General features: G+C 37.8%; 2 protein-coding genes across 4 annotated transcripts in view; both read left to right on the top strand.

The window, feature by feature from the left end:
- Positions 1–4,203: 4,203 nt before the first annotated feature.
- kappaB-Ras (NFKB inhibitor interacting Ras like 1) lies at positions 4,204–12,893 on the top strand. 2 transcript variants are annotated; one of them, XM_067109880.1, is made up of 4 exons: positions 4,204–4,519; positions 6,457–6,564; positions 7,202–7,444; positions 10,070–12,893. In XM_067109880.1, the coding sequence occupies exons 2-4, from the start codon at positions 6,466–6,468 to the stop codon at positions 10,301–10,303; spliced, it is 576 nt and encodes a 191-aa protein (XP_066965981.1). In that variant the 5' UTR covers positions 4,204–4,519; positions 6,457–6,465; the 3' UTR covers positions 10,304–12,893. The 2 variants fall into 2 exon arrangements, with proteins under 2 accessions (XP_066965981.1, XP_066965982.1); XM_067109881.1 differs by having other exon boundaries at positions 4,371–4,519; positions 7,205–7,444.
- Positions 12,894–16,605: 3,712 nt separating this feature from the next.
- LIMK1 (LIM domain kinase 1) overlaps positions 16,606–22,524 on the top strand; it is a 100,284-nt gene continuing 94,365 nt past the window's right edge. For both annotated transcript variants that reach the window (XM_067109879.1, XM_067109877.1), the window contains exon 1: positions 16,606–16,668. In XM_067109879.1, coding sequence (XP_066965980.1) covers positions 16,641–16,668 — 28 coding nt within the window. In that variant the 5' untranslated portion in view covers positions 16,606–16,640. The remainder of the gene's footprint in view (positions 16,669–22,524) is intronic.

The following is a 22,524-nucleotide window of genomic DNA, read 5'->3' as shown; positions in this document are numbered from 1 at the left end:
TAAACCAATGATCGACTGACAGACGTTATTCCAGATCCTTTTGACAGGCGGGGCTGATAACCTCAAGCCCTCCCTCGACCTCGCTGAGTCACGTGACCTCGGAAGGAGCCACTAGCGAGGTCAAAAGCAGGCCTTTTGCGCTCGAGTACCAACCCCACCTCGACCCGAGTTGTCACTGAAGAGTTGTTGGCTGGAAAGGCCTTTCCTTCTGTTCCCTCCTCCTCCTGCACCGCTGCTGCTGCTGCTGCTGCGTCTCCCTCGGTATTCACTCGTGCCGATATTGATCCTCACTCGCCGAGTTTGAACGATCCTTCCCAGAGAGCTTCGCTCAGCTGTCAACCAAGAGCGAGTTACAATGGATTCGTTTCGCAGTGTTCCGCCGTTGTCTCAGAATGATGCGTCCGCCTGCCACTGGACCATTTGATAAGGTTGTCATCGCGGTTTGAAAATACACAACACTATCCATAATCAACACAAGCCAAGAGCTGGTATCATAGTCACCCGGAGATAAAGCAAAAACCGAGTGCGCGAGGATTTAACTGCCGCCGTTGATGAATGTGCTTGCGGAGGAGAGACAGTATTGCAGCCCTTATTAGGGCGTTTAATGCAGGCGGTACCTTTCCATTGCAAAACAGGGAAGAGTCGTTGCAGCTCAAATGTGGCCAGGAATCTTGACTAAGCGTTTAACCTACCCTTATCCCTGACCCCTCAGATTCATTAAGACTCATCCCAGCATCCTGAGTTATAAAATAGATTCAAGAAAATCATAGGTTTTATTTAATGTCCAGCCCTTCTCTCTCTCTCTCTCTCTCTCTCTCTCTCTCTCTCTCTCTCTCTCTCTCTCTCTCTCCCTCTCAATTAGCTGATAAAAGAGAATGATTAATAATTTTATTAATAGACAGGTTTGTTCATGATTTTTTAAAATGTTGCTTCGAGCCAAAGACAACCCGAAACAAATGTCTTGTTAATCCTCCAGCTAGTCCGCAGAATTAACTAGAGAACAAAGAATTTCATAGAAAGGGTATCGATTTCCAAGAAGTCATTCAGACATAGCAGAAGAACGCAATGAGAGCTCTTAGACTGACAGGAAACTCTGCCCCTCCCATTCCACGTAAGATCTCTCAACTTTTTCGGAACGAGGCAGTAATGCATTGATAACAACCATTGGCGGGTCACTGGAAATACTACGTAAATGCAATTTCAGGTGAGTTAATGTCTCCATGAAAATCTGCTTGATATGTATCTATGTATGTACGTATTTAGGAAAATAATTACAAAAATGCCTGAATGCAAGTGGAAGACCAGATATGCTACAATGCCCAAGACTGCTTATGAATGAATTCAGTTTTTAAAGTGGAATGAATCATAAAGGAACTTAGGAGATGGAAAACACCAAGATATGATAGAGTCACTGCAGAGACTACTGAATTTCTGGCTGATGCTTAGATGACAACTTTGTATACTAACTAGGCTGTTTGCAGAAAATGCGTGAGGAAACAAAGCCTGATGAGAATGATCAATACGCTTATTCTCAAAAGACTGGAGAAAGAAATTTAACAAACTGGTTTTAGAAAAGGCAGGGGTTGCCTAGATCAAATATTTGTGGCAAGACCTAATGTAGTGTATGAAATTAAGAAATTCCCTTCTGATGGCTTTTGTCGACGACGAGAAGTCATTTGGCAGCGTCCACAGACTAATATGTCATGGGAGGTCTTGCGTCACTACGTGATTCCCATTAAATACTTAAAACTAACAGAAATTATCCATGAACGAAGTAGGTGTTAAGTTAATGTTGAAGGGGGTAAAATATATTTTCAGTTAGTAGTATGATGCTATAAGGGAATATCATTTCACCCTTGCTTTTTTCCCTTCTCGTAGATTTTATAATGAAAAAGTGGCAAGAGATGGAAGAGACAGATTGGAGTAGCGATGTAAAGTCGACAGACTTCGAATACATGGATGTTACTTTTTTTAGAATTCAATTTCCTGGCCGGCTGATGAAGAGTTAGAGGAATTTATTTCTGGTGATAGAAATTCATTTCTCGCTATAATGTGGTTCGGATTCCACAATAAGCTGTAGGTCCCGTTGCTAAGTAACCAATTGGTTCTTAGCCACGTAAAATAAGTCTAATCCTTCGGGCCAGCCCTAGGAGAGCTGTTAATCAGCTCAGTGGTCTGGTAAAACTAAGGTATACTTAACTTTTTAGCAAGCAAAACAACACAAGATATGCAAGGCTACTTAATAGACTGCTTCAAATATCTAGAGAGATGGGACTGAAGAGAAATCAAAGAACAACAAATAATAAGAACAAAACAAAATATGTACAAAGGGATGAAATAACATTGGAAGAAGACAGGATTCATGAGGCTGAATCATTCAAATTTTGGAGCAGTGATATCCAGTACGTGTATTGCAAGAGGTCTGAGGACTAGCATCATAAGAACCTAAACAAGCATTGAAAATGTTGTGGAAATGGAGACAATGAATTTAACTGTCTTTAATTACGTGAATATAACTGCGTTATTGTTTTCATGACAAAGATATTCTTAAATGTCATGGTGGATGATATCCACAAATACTATCTACAGTATACATCTATACTTGCAGCTTGTGTAATGGGTTATCATTTTGATTGTATTGTCACTGCCTTTATTGTGAACATATTACCTTTTCCAGAACTAAATATACTGTAGTATAGCCTATGCATTGCAGCATTGGTAGTTGCCCATATCCCCCCAAACTGATTTTATTTACATCCGTCAGTTATTAAGTTCATATTTGAAGGGGCTGTCAATAAAGGTCGTTGAAACATTTTTTCAAGATGTAACGATATCAAATGATCTCCGTCATATTTTTGTTTGGAAAATTCAACACTTTATTGTATTTGTTTCATTACAGCTCTTGTACTACTTGATAAACAATTAAATTGACGAAGAAACTGGAAATGCACTAAACTTTATAGGGTGAGATTTCCCTTTTGCCAGTCAACCGCATTTTTGCTTACGCATCCAATCATCCAATTCCTAATCCCTGTTTCAGGCTTATAAGCGCTGGTTACGGGATCATAATTATGTACATATGTAAAGTCCCCGCTCAACGCGTTCTCTATAATGAACATCCCGTTTTCTACGGTGCCCTCACATCGACCTGGGGTCGGCGAAAACACATGTTTACCACCAAATTTGTAAATTATATATTTTATTGTCTTTCCGAATGATCATGCTTTATGTACATGTAACGAAGTATTTTTGTAACACATCAGACATTATTAATCACTATGTTTTTTGTATGAACCTGTCCTGTTCTTGTAGAGAAATAATTTGACCTCAGGTCACCTGTAAATCTTTGTACCTGCGGTCTCTGCGAAGTACGCAGACGTCCGGGCTGCTCTAGGAGCAAGAGCCCGTGCTGGCACAAGGCCAGCTAAATCTGAAACAACATCGTTAAACTTACCCCCACCAAAATCACTTTCATGCATCATAATAAAATTTTCATCTAACCTAACCGTCTCACAGACTCATCATCAACATAGAGTTACGGGCTGCTCTAGGAGCAAGAGCCAGTGCTGGCACAAGGCCAGCTAAATCTGAAACAACATCAATAAACTTTTTGTTACGGGCTGCTCTAGGAGCAAGAGCCCGTGGTGGCACAAGGCCAGCTAAATCTGAAACAACATCAATAAACTTTTTGTTACGGGCTGCTCTAGGAGCAAGAGCCCGTGCTGGCACAAGGCCAGCTAAATCTGAAACATCAATTAATAAACTGCTGCTCTAGGAGCAAGAGCCCGTGCTGGCACAAGGCCAGCTAAATCTGAAACAACAACAACATCAATAAACTATTACGGGCTGCTCTAGGAGCAAGAGCTCGTGGTGGCACAAGGCCAGCTAAATCTGAAACAACAACATCAATAAACTAGCAGTACAGTACTTGTCTCCCTGCTCATTATTTCGCACCTCTCTCACACATACCAAGAGATGAATACCAAACGTCTAGAGATGGTCACCTTAACAAGTACTACTGAAACTCAACAATGCTGAACTAACTTCGCTGTTGCCAAGACATGGTTGTATATATATAACATCAAGGTCCATAGGTATCTCTATAGACCTCGTATGGCATCATAAATTTTTCTCACAACCCGGGTATATCGGGTCACACTGCAAGTAGGCTACACTAAAACCTACATGTTCGGAGTCTTCATTATGCCTATTGAAGTATTTTTATTTGTAATTACACGTTTCTCTCTATTATTAATTTCTTCTTCTGTCTCTTTGTTCATTCCCCTAACCCCTTCTCTCTCTCTCTCTCTCTCTCTCTCTCTCTCTCTCTCTCTCTCTCTCTCTCTCTCTCTCTCTCTTCTTATACAATTAGTAACTGTGGCATCGTGAACATGTAAACAAGTCATTGTTGATATCCGCCCACATTACGACAATAGTGACCATACTGCTTCCGAATACCGTATGATAATAACAGATGGTTCCTGAACAAGTTTGCTTGATCTTAACAAAATTGTCGTAGGTAAGACGTAGATTAGCTTGCAAAGTGAAGCGATAAGCAATTTATTCCTAAGACAAGCTACCCTAGCCTATCTGGTACAGTATAGGTTTAATGGGAATGTTTTTTTCGTTTTACTCCAAAATCAGCCCAACCAGATTTACTTAGGAGACAAGTCTGTCCTTTTCAGAATGGACTTGTGCACAAGTTTACCACTTTTTTTCAGAACCTACGCCACCAGTATACATACCATTTCATTGAATGTTTAGCTGTGATCAAATACATATGAGGCGATAGGAAAGTTAGTTTTGAGGACCTTTATCTAGCTGCATGAAAGATTTATAGTAACAACAAAATATTCTAACCAAAGCATACGTCCCAGTAACAGATATCATTAATTTATGCTTTGCAACAAAGCAATTGATCTGTAGCCTAAGGTGCCTTCTAGGTAAAACTGAAGACTACTACCACCGCCTGGATCCTGCCAGTCGCTGACTGGAACATTTATTGCCTTTTGTTTCTGTTTAAATCTTTTGATTATGTTTAAAATATTTAGTGTCTTTTGTTTGTTTTTACCTTCATTCTCATGGGCTGGTACTAAACAAGGTGCCTAATTTTCACGTAAACTGGTAGTTACCAAACCAAACGGTCCTGGTAGTAGTCTTCAATTATACCCCTTCCTAAGCCCTATCATACACGTTGAAAATAAAAACATATCTTAAACATACAGTATATAGTCACTGTTTTACAAAGAGCCCATTATTGCTTACATTACCTTATTTCTGCATTTTTATTTTCATCATATCTCTTTGGTAAAGTTTTCTTTCTGTGCCACTTCTGTTGGAAAGGAATACCCTAGTTATTAAAATGTTTACATACAGAAACTGTAACTTTTGCTTGTTGATATGTGCTGTTCTGGTCAGGTTAGGTTGTCCAGAGAGGTGTAATTATATTAGAGTAAAGAAAAATAGGCTTGGATGTGTCCCAGTAAATGTTCCGATTTTACCATTAGCAGCGGCTTTCAGAATTGGTTTAGGTCAAATACTCATTATTTAGAAAAAGGTTCACTGATGGTAATGCATTATACTACATTTACTTATAACTTGTTATGAAAAATGGTACCTTTGTTGTAAGAAAACAAGTATAATTTGTGACAAACATGAAATAAAAAAAAAATTTTCAAATTGATGAGGTAAAAAGAAATAGCAATGCAGACATAGTTCAGTAAGGGGTCTTAAATTTACTGACTCCTGTGTGCTTAGGCTAACGAAAAATTTCTTGGTGATCATACAAACTTTGTATTTTTCCAATAGCTTATTTTGTTAGTTTGCATTTTTTACCATTATTGTCAGGCCGTACTATGTGTATTTTGTTTCCCTTGCCCCTACATTTGAGAGTTTTGGGAAGACCAGAGTTGGAAACAGGTTTTTAGTCAGAAAAACACAAATGAATTGGTAGTGCCAATAACATTGATAAAAATGTTCACAATACATGAGGAAAACCTGGAAAAATACATGGTTCATATGTATAATCACTAGAAGTCACAGGGGAAAAAAGCAACAAGATGAAAAGCAAACACAGTAATGTCACATTAATTACATGGATACATTGTAATCTAACCTCCCATCTGTAGATCCTATTCCCCTAGACATGCCAAAAAATTATGTCTGTAGTACTTTTGGATATATATTCTGATCCTATAAAACTACCCTAACTTAGAGCTATTGTACTTGACCAAGGTTGGGATTAACTTGGACCTGGCCCTTAATCTATCTTGTACTTAACATTTCATATGAGGTATAGAGTATGATATTTTGTCCTATTGAAATTTGGATGGTTGATTATGTTTTTAGCTCAGGTGTGCTCTAAATTATGTTATGAAAAATTAAATGTCTATTTTAGCAACATTTGGCTTTAGAGTAGTTAAAAAAATTTTAATGCTGTAGGTTTTTTGTACATAGGGAGATATCATGGGTCGTACGAGTCGAGTTATTGTTGTTGGAGGGAGAGGAACAGGCAAAACTTCAATTCTTGAAAGAGCGATATATGCAAACTCCATGCTGGATAAAGTGAGTATATTATTGGCCGTTGGATAGACTTGAATTATTCTTTGGTAATTTGCCAGGTATAAATTAATGTTTTTATTCATATCAGAAATCTCTTATTTTTATGTGTTTATGCGTAGTTAGAAGAGACCAACCAAGTTCTGAATAGCCACATTAACTATTGTAGTAATTGTTAATGATGGAAGGGACCTTTTCTGCTTGTGATGTACTCTTTGTATCATGGTCCTCAGCAGTTTTATGCTTTGAGTTTCCTTATTGAATTTGTGAATGCATTTAGTAGACGTTACTCAAAAGCCAAATCAGAAAAGTTGGGAACGAATTGTTTTGCAGTGTTACACAATAAAGAATTTGTAATAATTTTGGTTACAGAGCAGACCTTGCCAGCCAACGATCATATTTTGAAATACTGGCTTGGCTTTTCTGCTGTTCATTGTTTTTTTGTTCGTTTGCTTTTGTGATCAAAGGAATCTTATTAAAAGTTTATGAAAGTAGATGGAACTGACAGATCATTATTAAGATAAGGAAGTTAATTTTGAAGATATTATACTATAAAATTAATTTAGCTCTGGGATTCTTTTGAATTATGCTGTTAAGTTGCATTCAGTTCTTTATAATACTAATGAATCTAGTATATGTTCAGCAGCCTTATATCCCAACACTGGAGGACACCTACGTGGGGATTGTGGAGACTGAGCGTGGAACTCGAGAGAAGTTACGATTTTATGACACAGCCGGATTAGATGCTCGGAACAGAACGCTGCCAGTACATTACCATAGTCTTGCTGATGGGTACATAATTGTTTATTCCATTGCAGACAACATATCATTCCAGCTTTTAACAGATATCAAGAAGGACATTGATAAGAATAAAGACAAGAAAGATGTAAGTAACCCTTCCCTTTCTTTTGTGTTACTGCAGGAATGCTAATTACCTTGTTCTTTTTCTCATTTGAAGTAGAAATGTAATGAACTTGACATTTGAACAAAAAAACATTAATCTCATGCTGTTGCTAGTTATTAGACATATTTTACAAACAGTGACAGAAATGCATGACATGCAAATGTTAACATAATAAGTAAAGATGAAATAACCCAAGTCCAGTGGTTCTAAAATTGCAGTTACCACATATGTAAATTTTATAAGCCACAGGGCCATTCAGGTTCATGCAGATAAAGTTTTTCTAATATTGTCAACTTATCAGAAACTTGAAACCTAAATATTCTGTACAGTATTTTGAATGATTTTGTATGAAAATGCCAAGTTTACAATTATTTTGCTTTCCATAAATGCAGACCTCATACTTTACTCATGAATAATGTTAAAAAAGTAGAGTTAGCCAAAGGGTTAGATTTATTCAATGTACAAAAGAATTTTGAGTAATTCCTGTGATGAATATTTACTCTAATGCTTGGAAGTTATCCATCTTCCAGCAAGGAAAGCATAATTCATTCAGTATCTTTAGAATTTAAGTGATCATTACAAATCCTCAGTTGACAGGATCTAAATGAGAGCAGTCCCACTCAATGAAGAAGCTTATATATTGAACATACAAATACAACATGTTTATTTGAAACTGTTGTGGTTATAAAGTTCATATACTTCTTATTTTCCTTCAAGTGAATAGCTTTTTTGGTGGGGGGCGGGTGATGTGGAACTTCTGCTTTCTCTGTCTAACTGAATGTCATAGAGTATTTCTGCTAGATCTTTCATAGAAATATGTAGTTGATGCTAGTCAGAGGAAACTAAAATATATACCTGTGTATTTGATAGAAAACCTAATTGCCATTATTCATCATCAAGATAATGATGCTATCTATTAGTGATTACAAACCAGTTGCACAATAAAGAAGAGGAAGAGATATTGGAAAAAGAGGATGAATTTGGAGCTAACTAATTACAGTACCTTTTTATACACTCTACTGGCTATGTCGGTAGCAAGCCTAGGATGGTGACCTCTACTTCAGCCATAAGGTCCAATAAGACTATAATGGCAAAAGAAGCTGTTATGTCATTGACTCTTTACCAGTAGCTGGTTCCTCATTTTGAAGTGTGGTGCTAAAAATAGGCCAACTAGTAACCAACCATGGCATGAGTCACCTCAGCTGACACTGTCCAGTTTGCTGATGATGTCAGTAGATGCAGAGAATAGAAGAAAGACAGTCTTTAGATGAGGTCCTTAAATATTTCCTGTTCTAATGTGTTGTGAAGTTTGTTAAATAGACTAATGAAAAGTAACAGCACGAGAAATAAACAGTTCTCAGAGATTGAGATCTTTTTGGGTGTTAGGATTCAGGGAGAGGAACAGTTAGTCAAAAAGTCAGTTGTTACACAGTACAAATAACAAAAGAAGACAATTAGAAATGCGTAGGCAGGTATGGAGAAAGCATAGTCAAGGACCTAGACCAGATGGCGCTGTACACAGAAAGTGTAGAGGACAGGAGGGAGCAAAGAGAACTATTTCATATTTAATCCCTTAAAGGGACTCTGATGTTGAAACATGAATGCTGATGATGAAAATTAACTTCTTACCCCATTTCATGAGCTGTTGCACTCAAATTTCTTGAAGAAATCTCTGATTTCTGGTGAGTTTTTGCCTCAAAGAGTTGGTCAAGGTTCTGCGAACCATATCTCTTGGGGCTACCTTGGTGTATTTCATATTAGTACAAGTCTTTTAGAATGCTTCCAAGTTGACTCAGCTAAGCAACAGTGTATCCACCCTTCGTACCTGAAAGTTTGGTGGTGGGAAACAGTATTTTTTAAAATTTCATGTTGAGCAATTTGACAGAGGGGTTGGTATCTATTGGGATTACATACTCCAGTTAGCTTAAGAAAAGTCAAAATGCTTACACAGTAAATATGGATAATGTTTATAAGCTAGGGTTTCCTCAAATGATAAAAAAAATTAATTTACAGCTGGAACAATTTAATAATCATACAATATTTTCATCACCCACTACTCTAGCTTATTTGGATGACAGAAAATATCTTATTGAGCAACCTAGACTACACTATTGAATCCTATCTGCAGTCTCACTGGTACACACTACTGACTCTTTAATCATAAACCAAGAGTTAAAGGTGACAGACATCTGCTAGTTTTGAGGATTAGGGAAACCATTTTTTGGTGCATTATACCTGAGGATTGCCAAGCATTGTGAAAGTGTTTCTGATTTGCTACCCTTGTGCCCAAACTTGTCATTGTTGTTTAATGTTTGTGGTTTTTGATTGATGGATTTTTCTTTATACAGTATTATTATCAGCAGGTATAAAATGTTATTGACTTATATTATTACCAGAGAACATTACTGCAGAAAAAATAATGATATTATTCAAGGCTTTTAATAAGCTAACAAGGAAAAATGTAAGAGAAAGGGTTGGAAATTTTGTAAATTCCTGTATTCATAGACCTCTTAGCTGCAAATGGACAGCTATCATTAAATTATAATAAGCATCTTTTTGCGTCATTACAGTAGAATAACAGTAACTTAACTGTACTCAATTTTTCAGGTTCCCATTATAATCTTGGGCAACAAAAGTGACACAGCAGAAGAGGAGCGAGCTGTTGAGTTGAACATAGCTGAGCGATGGGCAGCCATGGAAAGGTTAAGGATATGGGAAGTTAATGTCAAAGACAGGTCATTGCTCTTGGAACCTATTATGAATTTAGCATCTCGCTTAAATCCTCAACCCAGCAAGACTTCTTTCCCACAGTTAACGATGGGTCGGAAGAATAAAGATTGATGTTTGCCAGAGTCAGGAATCATGGATTTTTCAATATGTTGTTACCCCCCATAAAACATTTTTATTTTAATATACATGTACTGTATGTATAGTAGTTTTATAAGGTATTGTTATTTTTATATTATGTTAGCATTAGTAATTTACATTCCATAGTAGTGGAAATTTTAATGTTATGTTACAGTATTCATGAAATAGTGTCAAGCCAGTATTTAGGTTTATCATTATAAGTAATCGTGTTAAGTTCTTAATATTTTTCTCATTACCTCATGACAGATCTGTTTAGCAAAATGAACCATCATTCGTGAAAGGTTATTATAATTTCTGTTACAACACATTATTTTTGTTGATAATGTTTCTTTGGTGTCTAATAACATGTATTTACATGTACAAGTGCAACAAATGAAGAATACCCTAATGATTGCTGACTTTTCCAGAGATTCTCACTGTTCAGTACTTGCAATTAGTCACAGATGTGATGTTGCTTTACTGTAATTACTTGAAGATCTAAAATATTAGAATATGGATAAACTATGGGAAATTTATATTATGATAGAGGTGATTGAATGATTATATGGTAATTGAGCAAAACAATGGTACTTTTAATGCTGTATGATATGCTTCATTCCATTGATACTCTGTATTCCATTTTCTCCATAGGTATTCCTTATAATTATCCTGTTAAGAGATCAAATGATATATAAACCATGTAATTCTGCTGAATAAAATTTACTAGAATATGTTTATGTTCAAAAGCTTATTCTGCAAATTTCTTTACGGTCAGCATTGACAAAAAGTTGACAGTACATGTTATACATGTAAAATGTGTTTCTGCTATAGTACAGTATAGACCCTCATATTTGACAGTTGCCTTAAACTAATGGTATGGCAGTGAGCACACTGTTCATAATTGAATTGATTTCCTATTTGGTGCTATGGGCCTGATTGTTGGCAGTGTGAATGAGCTGCTTCATTTTAGAAAAATTCTAATACACAGGTGGCACATTATTTTCCTGATGAGCTTGAACATAATGCTTTGCTGTTCTGGTAAGGCATTCGTTGTTCTTACACTTTTTCTACTTTGTGAACGTCATCAGTCAACTACCATTAACTGCATTTTAGTTTTGAGAGTATTAATTTTTTATTGCATTATATTTCACATATTCCTATGCACCTTCCTGTAAAATGATACAGTATGTATATTTCAATTATAGCTCTTCTGGAAAATAATAACAGTTCAGTAATACATTATATTAAATACTGTCGTTAGTATTTTAGGGAAGTAAGTAAAATGTCTTCCTTGTGATTTTTATATGGTATATGTGACAAACCTCTTGTATTTTATCAACAGCATGTTATTATTTGTCTTGGAAATACTGATTCTGTGGTGGATATTGTTTGTTTCAGTTTTGCAAAGAAGTCTTTGAAGATGAAGTTTCAGAGAATAAGCAGGCATTATTCCTTTCCATTAGATTGCTCCTGATTCCAGACACATTCTTTTAACAAACTCTTCTAAAGTTCGTTCCAAATTATCCACTTTTTTTTTCTTTTATCCTGAAGAGGGTATCTGAACTGACTGATATCTTTTCATTAGTCATGTGCAATGTTTCTCTCTTAGCCAGTCTATGTGGGTGCTTATATTCTCTTTTGAGTTCTGTTGTTGCTGCTGACTTACAAGCTCTGATGGCTGGTCAAGGATTTAATCCTTTGTTGAATATTCTACACTGGTATTCTGTCAAGCACTATTGCACTTTGGAGTAGAGTTGTTCATATTTGTGGTATGTTTGTGGTTCTGTTCAGGATTATTCCCCTAATAACAGAAATGACAAATATTATGGATACCTAGTATTAGGTCTCTCCCTGCTTCCAGAATCTCTGGAAGGTACCTTAGATTTGGTGCCTGACTAATTTTATAACTTCACTTCTGATGCAACATAATACATTTTCTTCAAACCTTCAAACTACAAATTGGGCATATTTACCTATAAAACATACCCTCACTGTCTTCATTCAAAGAAGGATTGGCTAATCTTCGATCAACATATTATTTGTGTTTATACAAACTAAGATGGTTTGTAATATATGTAGGAACATTATAAAAATTTTGTTTCTTGAAATACAGACCATATTTTTTTGAAAGCTTGATTCTTGATATTATAAATTAGATTCCATCTTGAGAATGAGTGGGACCTCTCATGTTCTTCTCACCTTTTTCATTGTAGATCTTTTCACCATGGTGTTTGTTTGCTATTTAATTAAATTTTTAGTGATTTAGTCTACTTATTGCTACATCAGCAGTTCAAGGCATGTGTAATAATGAGGGTTTGTATGTTGGAAACACTTAATATTTTTTTATAGTAAACATTTATTTGATGATTGCAACATTATTTTTAAATGGTAATTTTGTACATTGCTAATAAAATAACAGTATGAAGGTTTTTTTATATAGCTTGACAAATAATGTAAATGCTACCTGCTTGGCAGTATTAGTATTAATTTCATCATAACTAAGCCTCAATTTTTTTTACTGTATGCCTATATTATCTCTTTTGTTATTACATTGATTATAAATAAATCAAGATTACCAATTTTAGCGTTACTTTCCTTTGCACCTAGTACACTAAATTGGTTTGAACTTCCCATCTACTTACTGTACTGCACAAGAGTTGGAAGTTGTAAGTGAAGTCTGAAATGCAATTTATGAAACTAAAGTATTTACAGTATTACATAATGCTGTAGTATTTTTCAAGTAGATAACTACTGAATATTATTCATATTTAAATGAAACCTAGGTGGAACAAATGGAAAAGGCACTCGACATGTTAACCAATTTCCACTCTACTGAATAGTGGAAAATTGCCCATGTATGAAAAAATTAATCATGCTGAAAAGAAATGTGAAATGCAACTGAGAAAAACAAGTAATGAGATAAATACTGTATAAACAGCTCTTAAAATGTGGGTAAAATACTGGAGCAAGTTTTCATAAAACTCGAAGGTAGCACTACACTTTTTCTTTTTTCAGAGCATCAACATTTGTGATAATAATTTTACATTACTGAGCAAGCTTACATGAGTCTCGTGTCATAATTTATGTTATTCCTACTATGTTTTCTTTGTCGTCACTCTTTGATAGATAACTCTTTACTTTTGTTTTTCGTTGTCCATACTTGTCTTTCTCTGTTGGGACCCTTGGACTCACTCTGTTATAACAAGCAGGGTTGAAACTTTGGCAATAATGATAATACCATACCAATAAAGGAAAAGCAATACCTCTGGTAATAGGCAATTTGACAACCAGACACCTCAGGGTTATGAAGAGTGCTGACACTACGAAACACGTAGCATGTTCTTACTGTAGACAAAGGGAATATCAGATGTTCCCTATGGCATTAAACCCTGTAAAGAGGTAGATGGTCTGGAGATGCAACGAGGAAGGATGAGGTACATTTAGTCAGAAAAGCAGTAACATAATTAAGACATATAGGATGGCCGAAGAAAGTGGAAAAAAGTGGAGTAGATGAAGATCTAGACCTGATGTGAGCAGGGGCGTCATTTCAGATTTTTGACGGGGGGTGATGACATATGTCCATCTACTGTGACTTTTAGGTTATCTGCAAGAAGCAACAAAAACAAGCACTATCAACAGCAAATTCCGTGGGTTACACATTAGAGCAGTTAAGAGAAATAAAGGGTGGAAGAATGAGCACTGCAGCGTCAAAACTTAGATGACTTTCAGTGAGTAGTACTCAACTGGACATTGTTTTAAATCCCTTGTCATTTAACCAGATTAAACTCCGGACAATTTCCTTTCATTATTGTTATACGTCAATATTACAGAAATCTGAAACATTTCTACAGTAGCTTCAAATTGCCAAGTTTAAAATAGAAACGATTTAATGGATTCACTCGCTAATTTATACGAATTGAGGTGTTTAATAATTTACTTTAAGGTTTGAAATTCATCTTTAACTACTGTGAACCCTCTGAAATAGAAAAAAAAACTTGATAATGCCGCCCACCCTCACTTTTTCCTGCCAGTCTCAGTAAACCTCATTGTTTATTGCACGTTCGAAATAGTAGGTGGTTATCATAAAAGTTGATCTACTTTTCAAAGTAAAATTAACAAATGGTGACTAAGTTTACTCGTTGTGAAATGGTAATCTGGATTTAGAGAATTATTGGCATGTTTTCTAGCTGGCCTTCTTCCATGAACCTGACTTCAGTAGAGACCTGGTATCATCCTTGTTTTTTCGGTGGAGTTAGGTTAGTGCTGCTCGCTTCGGTGTACAATTGTGTCGCACTTCATAGTCTGCCACAGAGGTCGTACATAAAAGAGTTGGATTGGCTTTCATTCCCTTTACCGTGGAAGATTCTCAAGTTACTTTGAAGCACTTTGGTCCTTTACCTTATTTTCGTACTTATTCATCGGCTGCTATATATCTGTACGGTCTGTGATTGTAGAATCCTTGAACAGAGCTCTGGTTTCCTTGGCATACTGGTTTAGATTTAAATGGCACGACTTTAAATGTCTGTATGTCAGTGACTTCAAATTTTACGTGACACGTATTTTGATCAGAAATTGACTTTTGAGAAGCACATATGTTATATCACTCCCTCTGTTGCTAAAAAAAATGACATCTATTAGAAATATTTTAGAATGTCTCGGGATGAAGCTATTTTATCAGTTTTTTTTTTCTTTTTTTACGCTTTTCATCTTCCTTGTACGGAGTACTGCTATTTACGTACTCTTTAGCTTCTGACGCTCATCTCAAACTCTTGGATAGAGTTATGTCATTAGTCAAGTTTATTTTGCCAACGTTTAACGTTGACTTGTGGCATAAACGTAAAGTGATTTCATTTCATTTGTTGTATAAAATGCACTGCAACAGCAAACATCATAACAACAAACATCCTCTGCACTCTTCTTTACCTAACCTTAACTGTTTTTGCTCTCAACACTAGGCAGGATGCTGCTGCAAACAGTGCGTCGTTTTTTTAGCATTTTGGGTTTAATACTATTCAGTTTGCTGAAGTTTCATCTTGGTTACAACCAAAAGGTGGAATAGCTTGCCTGGTGCACTTTTGGAATCTTCTGGTCTCCAAATATTCAAGTGAGGAACAAATTCATTCCAGCCCTCTGCTTACGTTCCCTAAACTCTGGTGTAACATTTTTGTTTTTTATTGCCTCATAGGCTATTCAAATATCGCACTTTCCTATAACTTGCTTTATTCTTCAGACTGATTTCCCTCTGGAGCGCACTTTGGTTAAAATAAGTCTGTTGACTCTGTCCACAAAGGTTTTCAGCTTAAAGAAAGAAAGAAAGTGGGGACAAGATAAGTAAATGAATAAGTTATCTGATTTTCTCATTACCTGTATAACTGACATTTTTTGGTTTTACTATATATACTGGCCTCATACTTTTTGCCCATTTTCTCTTTTTCTTATAGGAGCAGTCTATTCTTCGAAACTTAGCATATATTTTTAGAATTATTTTCAATAAGTAAGAATGTACATTACTGCTATGGCTATTAATATCAATAATGGTAATGATAGTAAAAACAACTAAAGGAACAAGCGACGAATGCGAATCAACGAAAAACCTCACAACTTACAGCCAAACCAACTTAATCGTTGTCTTTCGTAGTAACCACTACTTGTTGTAAATAATCCATATAGACGAGATATTTATCTTCAGTTTATATTTTAAAGAAAATTTATAAGTTTATATGTATATTTTATACATTCATATTTACAATTAAATCTGAACAGATGACCAACTTATTTATTGATCAATACAAAAGACGGTAAAAAAGCGAGACGTCTACTTTTGATAACATCCATTTAATATACTGCTTAATGAATTAACTAAATATGTCGCGATAAAAATTAACAAATACATTTTGATTTAAATGTCCAGGCATTGGGGAAGTTCTGTAAAAATCGGTGACAAATCCGAGGAAGTGTTTGTTTACATTCAGGAAACATGAAATTGGCACTACATGACATTTGATAATTACATCCAATCTCATTTTTATTTCATAAAAATAATATAATACTTATAACAAACGATAGAAATAACCATTGAATATTTTTTTTTGATTCAAGGATCAGAAATATATTATTTTAATTGCAAAATATAGAAAGTTATCATACTATATTGATTTACGGAAATCAATTTGAGTTGTTTGGTATAAGATGAGTATGTTTACCTGGATTAGATTCTTAATAATTTCTTAAAGTCGTAAAGATCATATATCCAGCGAATGCAGTTAACGTTAAAGTATCCGTCTTTTGCTAAAGATCTTATAAGGTGAAGTGTCATGATCATGGTAGCACCATGGAAGAAGATACTGCATCGTCGCATGTTAAGTATTTTGTCATTTTTAGATTAATTATATGAGGCTGACATAGGTTGCTTATATATTTCGAACATTGCGTTGTATAAAGACTCTTGGTAGCCGTATATTAGAAGGTACGGTTTGCTTTTCAGTTAAAGATAATACAGTACGTTTTAGGCCTAGATGACTTTACTCATGGTAGATCAACTTACTTGACATTTGTTGAGCTCCGCCCCCACCCCAAATACCAGTTACCACTTAATGATGAATGCCATGATGGGGTTTGTTGAAGACTACTTTGCTTCTTGTTTCATGTGAATGCAAATCAAGTGAAAAAAGTTAACACCGTATATTAGTTAGGCTCTTCACTACCATAGGTTTTGCTGGTCATCTACCCTACTTTTAGCCGAAGTCAGGCAGTGGCTAGCAAATGTACTCCCCAGGTGAGAAACACATGGAGCGTGTGCAGAGCAGGGAGACAGGTTTGGCATGAGAAATCTGACTGCCAAATCTAACCTTTCTGAGAATGCTGCGTCTTGACCTAACCAGACCTTACCTTCCTAACCTGACTTAGGGTGCAGTGCCCCCGACTCTCTTCGGGTGGCTCAGAGCAAGTAGAGTAACTTTTATTCTATGGAAGTTTTCGCGGTAATTCTAAGTATTAGCTCCACGCCTGTTTTTACCGGAAACTGGTTTTTTTCTACACTCTTCGGGCTTCTGATTCTGGTGGTGGGTTTGTTTGTTGTCGGCCAAATGGAATATCCCTTTGCCATGTTTAGTACTAGCCCGGGTGGGCGGGGTTACCCATACGTCAACAAGTTATTGCACTTGCCGGACGAGATATGAACCATTCGAAACAGACATAGCCATGCTCTGTCTTGTGAAGATCGCTTATGAAAACCCCTTGTTGGATGGACTTCAGGGGTTAATTACAGGTTAATTACATTTGTCCGACAAAAATTGAAGGTAAATCCATAATTAGGAACTAAAAAACTGTAGAAAAAGTCAAGTTAGAAGGTAGTCGCCGCCGCAGAGCTACTGCTTAGTTCTACTGTTTTCACTAGGAGGCAAAATTGCCAACGCCTAACCCCTCTCCTTACTCAGCATACTAGGCTACCCAATCACATCATCAGTGAAGTTCAAAATATTACAGAATAAGGTATCGATATGAAACCATGGGACCAGAGTTGGAGTAGCAAAGTATTTTGCCGCTCTTCGTAGTTGGGATGTGCGAAATTATGAGAAAAGCGTTGTTTTCCAGACCTAGTTTTAAAGTTCTTCAAACTTGACCACAGTGTATGTGTGTAGGTCAGTGGGTTTAAATTTCCATTCAAACATTTGGCCTGGCACTGGCTGCAACTTCTTGGTAATAGGCTGTGTAAAAATGCTAATTAGCCGATACATTCTGACCCTACCTTAACTTACATATATACATACATATACAATTTCCAGACTGTCCTTATGTTTCACAAACTTGACCATAACGTAGGGTATGTATGTAGGTCGGTAGCTGTAAGTTCCATTTCGAATATGTGGCCTGGCTTTGCCTGTAACTTCTTGTGGCTTGTTTAAAATCATACCAAGACCTTTTTCAGTAGGGATACATCCTGACCTAACCTGGAATTAGTGTGCCTTCCCCTGACCTAGCCTGGAGGTGCTGACATCAGAAACTGTAGTTCCTCATTGGACCGGTTGGTATCGTTCTGGGCTAGCACTCTGCTGGGCCTACGTTCAATTCTCCAGCCGGCCAATGGAGAATTAGAGAAATTTATTTTTGGTGATAGAAATTCATTGCTCATTATAATGTGGTTCGGATCCCACAATAAGGTGTAGCCTAGGTCCCGTTACTATGTAACCAATTGGTTCTTAGCCACGTAAAATAAATTTAATCCTTCGGGCCAGCCCTAGAGAGCTGTTAATCAGCTCGGTGGTCTGGTTAAACTAAGGTATACTTAACTTGACATCAGAAACTAACCACCCCCCCATTAAAGTGAAAATACGAACAAAGTACACCAATAGGTTGAAACTTGTGGACTGGGAAAGGCCACCGCTTAATGGTAGTATATCAGAATCCAAACTGATTACCATGTTGACCTATCAAATAGGGCAAATGTATGTCTTACCTTATTTAAACTTTCAATCTTTACCTAAAGTAAACAGCTTTGGGAGTCCCAGAAGTCAGCTAAGAGTGTGCCCAGTAAACATTTAGAATACATAGGTAGTCAGCAAAAAGTAAAAATATACTATGTGGCAACTGCCTAGATAGTAAAAAGGTAAAAATATACAATGTGGCAATTCCCTAGATAGTCAGTAGAAAGTAACAATATATTATTTGGCAACTGCCCATATGGTCTTCAAAAAGTAAAAATATACAACATGCCAACGCCTTAGACAGTCAGCGAAAAGTTAGAATATACATTGTGATAGCTGCTTTACAAGCATGTGACCATTTGAGTGTTGGATTACAATTATTTATATTGCAATACACCCCTTGAACACTTGAATTATCCCTGGTTACCCACCAGCCCGAACTATATCCCCGTAACTTTTACCCACTAATTGGGTAATCAACTGTCAGCGTTACCAATGCTTACAGGAAATCTTGTCAAGATGAGTCACCTGAAGCACTGTTGGCAGCGCTGCTGCAAGTCCCAGCCGCGCGAGGCCAGGTTCCCCAATTGCTTTCTGTTTGCGTTGCTGCATGGATGTTTCCTGCTTCAGGCGAACTTTTGGTTATCAGCCTGAGCCCCATATACTGACTTTATTGATATTGGATAATGACTTGGACCGGATTTTTGCTTTTTTCTCCTGGATTGTTCTGTCGCCTGGCTTTGGATTTTCTCTCTCGTCTAGTCTCTGGCTCGTTTTGGACTCGCGATGGATAGATTGAATAAAAAGATGCCCCCCTTGGATAGCACAACTGCTTCAACTTTGGCTACAACAACTGCGACCGAAACCGCAACAGCTGGAGACGCTGCAACTCGCTGATCATGCACAGCTTGCAAACGGAGGATGAGTACCCTCAGACATAACAGACATTCAGTTTGTATAGCTTGTAGGAAGGTGCAATGTAGCTTAACTTTGAAATGTGACAAATGTAGGTCATGGTCAAAAGATCAAATGGAGGATTATGTTAAGCATAGAAAATCTCTAGCTTCCAAGAGCAAATGTAGGGAACCAGCTGCAGAAACTCAGAGTTTAGATAAAGAAGCTATAGAAACAGTTATTCAGGAAATTCGAAGATAAATTATCAGCTAGCATGACGAATTTATTTTCTAGTTTTATGACTAAGTTATCAGAATTAAAGAACAAAATATAGGTAATAGGGAAATAGAAACTAACCGTTCTTTTTCAGCTCTCGTGCCTGCTCCAGAACCAGCCCTAACGGGTGCCAGGGGTCATGGAGAACCGCAAACCTCGAAGATATAATCTGCCAGCCCCCCTGGCGTGGAGCAGGCAGTGTTAGCAGCAGATTTCCCCCTTTCTTCGGATAATGTAAGTCCAGAGGTAAATCTAGAAGTAGGATTGACACAGACGAATAGGGGCAGTGAGGTAGCAAAGAGTGTAGGAGAGAAGTTGAAGGTGCAGCCTTTTTTGGGGACGGGTGTAATTAAGGCTCCGGGATCTCTGTTAGATCCAGCAGCTGTTCTTTTTCTGGCTGCAGTCTCCTTGCAACAAAATGTTGCTTAATTGGTTGAGGAGGATGTAGACATAGTAAGTTTGCCAGGTTCGGGAAGGTCGGAGGATTTCCCTTCCTCTGCTAGAGTTCCTTTTCCTTCTGGGGATAAATTTTCATTGGTTGGTGATGATTCATTTGATAGGACATTAAATGTAGCAGAATATAATGCTAATTTACTGGGTCTTTCTCAAGGGTATGGGTCATTGGTCAGACAGTGTGTCAATATAGGGTTTTTGAATATCCACGATCATGTAATGAAGAATTTCCCAGAATTCACAAATGATGTATTGCAGGATTATAAGTTCCTCACTGGATGAGCGGCTTCCGTTCTCAACTACCACTCTGTTGGTCGTGAGTTCGAATCTCCGACCGGCCAGTGAAGAACAAGAGGAATTTGTTTCTGGTGATAGAAATTCATTTCTAGCTATAATGTGGTTCGGATTCCACAATAAGCTGTAGGTCCCGTTGCTAGGTAACCAATTGGTTCTTAGCCACGTAAAAATAAATCTAATCCTTCGGGCCAGCCCTAGGAGAGCTGTTAATCAGCTCAGTGGTCTGGTTAAACTAAGATATACTTAACTTTTCAGGATTATAAGGGAGGACCGGAATCTGTATATTTTCTTTCTCTAAAATCTATGGCCTCTTCTGTAACCTCAGATTTCTCCTTATCCTCTACGGCTTCCAAACCTTCTTCCGCTACTCTTTCTCAACCTTCCCTCTCTAGCCACCTTTCGGGGAACATTCTGGGTGCTTTGGTAGCTTATCCGGCATCTATGCCCCTAGCGGGTTTGTCTTCGGTGCCATCCACCGTGAATCCCGTACCATCGTAGGCTTCTGATATAGTTACTGGGGCAGTTGGCAGTGCACCTGCCGCAGTATTTAATCCTGCAGTTCCGATAGTTTCCACAATTCCCCAGGTACCTAAGATGTCTGGTGTTTCGTCTTCTCCTGTTTCTTCGGGTTCGGTACCTTGTAATCTTCCCTTCGAATCCCTTTCAAGTTCGGGGTTAACTGGAATATTCTCTACCTGCCCAACATTGTCGACAGGAGCTCCGGTAGTAACTCTGAGTGTGGCTTCTTCCTTTCTTCTCCCTTCAGTTCCTCCTTTTTCAACTTTTCCGACAGGTTCCTCTGTCCTTCCGGCTAAGGCGGTCTATGTAGGTTCGGGTTTGATTTCAGGTAATCAGGGACCCTTTCCCTTGTCTTCTTTAAGTAGGGGGCCTTCTGTTCCGGATCCCCAGTCTCATGGAACCCTGCTACATCCAGGTTTGCGTGGTGCTGGTGTTTCGGTCTCTCCGCTCTCAGGAGTGGGCGTTGTCCGCCCAGGTGTGACTGACCCAGGTGTTCTGTCATCATCTTTGGCGGGTGTGGGTTTTGCACAACCTATTTCGGCGACTCCTAAGATGTTTGGGACTGATTTGTCAGGTGTCCGTATTGCGCACCCAGGGGTGTCGTGTTCTGGATCATCAGGTTCAGTGTTTGTTAGGGGTCAGTCTGTCTCATTTCCGGTTTCGGCTCAGTCGGACCAATTCGACAAAGGCTGTTCCTGTGAAGAAGAGGATCAGATACCGAAGGCTAGTCTTCCTTTGGCCAATGAGTCTGAATACAGACGGATGTTGGACATTATCCACTCGCTGTATCCACAGTCCAAGGCTCTGGAGGAGCCGATACAGCAGAACCAAGCGATGTTCGAGTCGCTTTATGCAACGAAGCTGGTGGTAACACAGTCACCAAAGAATCTGGTCTGGTTTGTCAGGTTTGAGCAGGCTTTGAGAGAGGCTGACAATAGGTTGGCAGTTGTGATAGGATCAGGTAAGCAGGATTCATCCTTGCTTCCTGTTCGGAAGGGCTTTTATAGGGTTGCGGGTAACCCTTCTACGGGTGTTAGGGTGCCGCTGAACGAGTTAGTAGAGGCTCTTCTATCTCGGGCTCCATCATCGAACCATCTTGTATCTATCTCGGCCAGGGAAGCCAGTATCTTAGAAGACACCTTCCGCAATCAGTCAGAGTGTTATCGCATACTATGTGGATGTTATCCGGTCTGATGGGGTTCCTCAAACAGGATGGTTATTCTCCATCAGACCCGACACTTTTCAACAACCTCATCACGTCGGTTTCCATGGGGCTCGCACACCAGGCAAACGTTTCCACAGGATGTACTACGTTCTTAGGGAAGAAGAGGAGAGACTTCTGTCTGAACCACC

This window comes from Macrobrachium rosenbergii, chromosome 10 (assembly GCF_040412425.1).
Source record: "Macrobrachium rosenbergii isolate ZJJX-2024 chromosome 10, ASM4041242v1, whole genome shotgun sequence".
Taxonomy (NCBI): Eukaryota; Metazoa; Arthropoda; class Malacostraca; order Decapoda; family Palaemonidae; genus Macrobrachium; species Macrobrachium rosenbergii.
This window is presented reverse-complemented; position numbering and strand designations above follow the sequence as displayed.

Bases quoted from the DNA above. Each gene is read 5' to 3' on its own strand.
- kappaB-Ras (XM_067109880.1), top strand. From the start codon at position 6,466: ATGGGTCGTACGAGTCGAGTTATTGTTGTTGGAGGGAGAGGAACAGGC. The intron at 6,565-7,201 runs GTGAGTATATTA...GTATATGTTCAG, and splicing joins CAAACTCCATGCTGGATAAA to CAGCCTTATATCCCAACACT. The intron at 7,445-10,069 runs GTAAGTAACCCT...TCAATTTTTCAG, and splicing joins AGAATAAAGACAAGAAAGAT to GTTCCCATTATAATCTTGGG.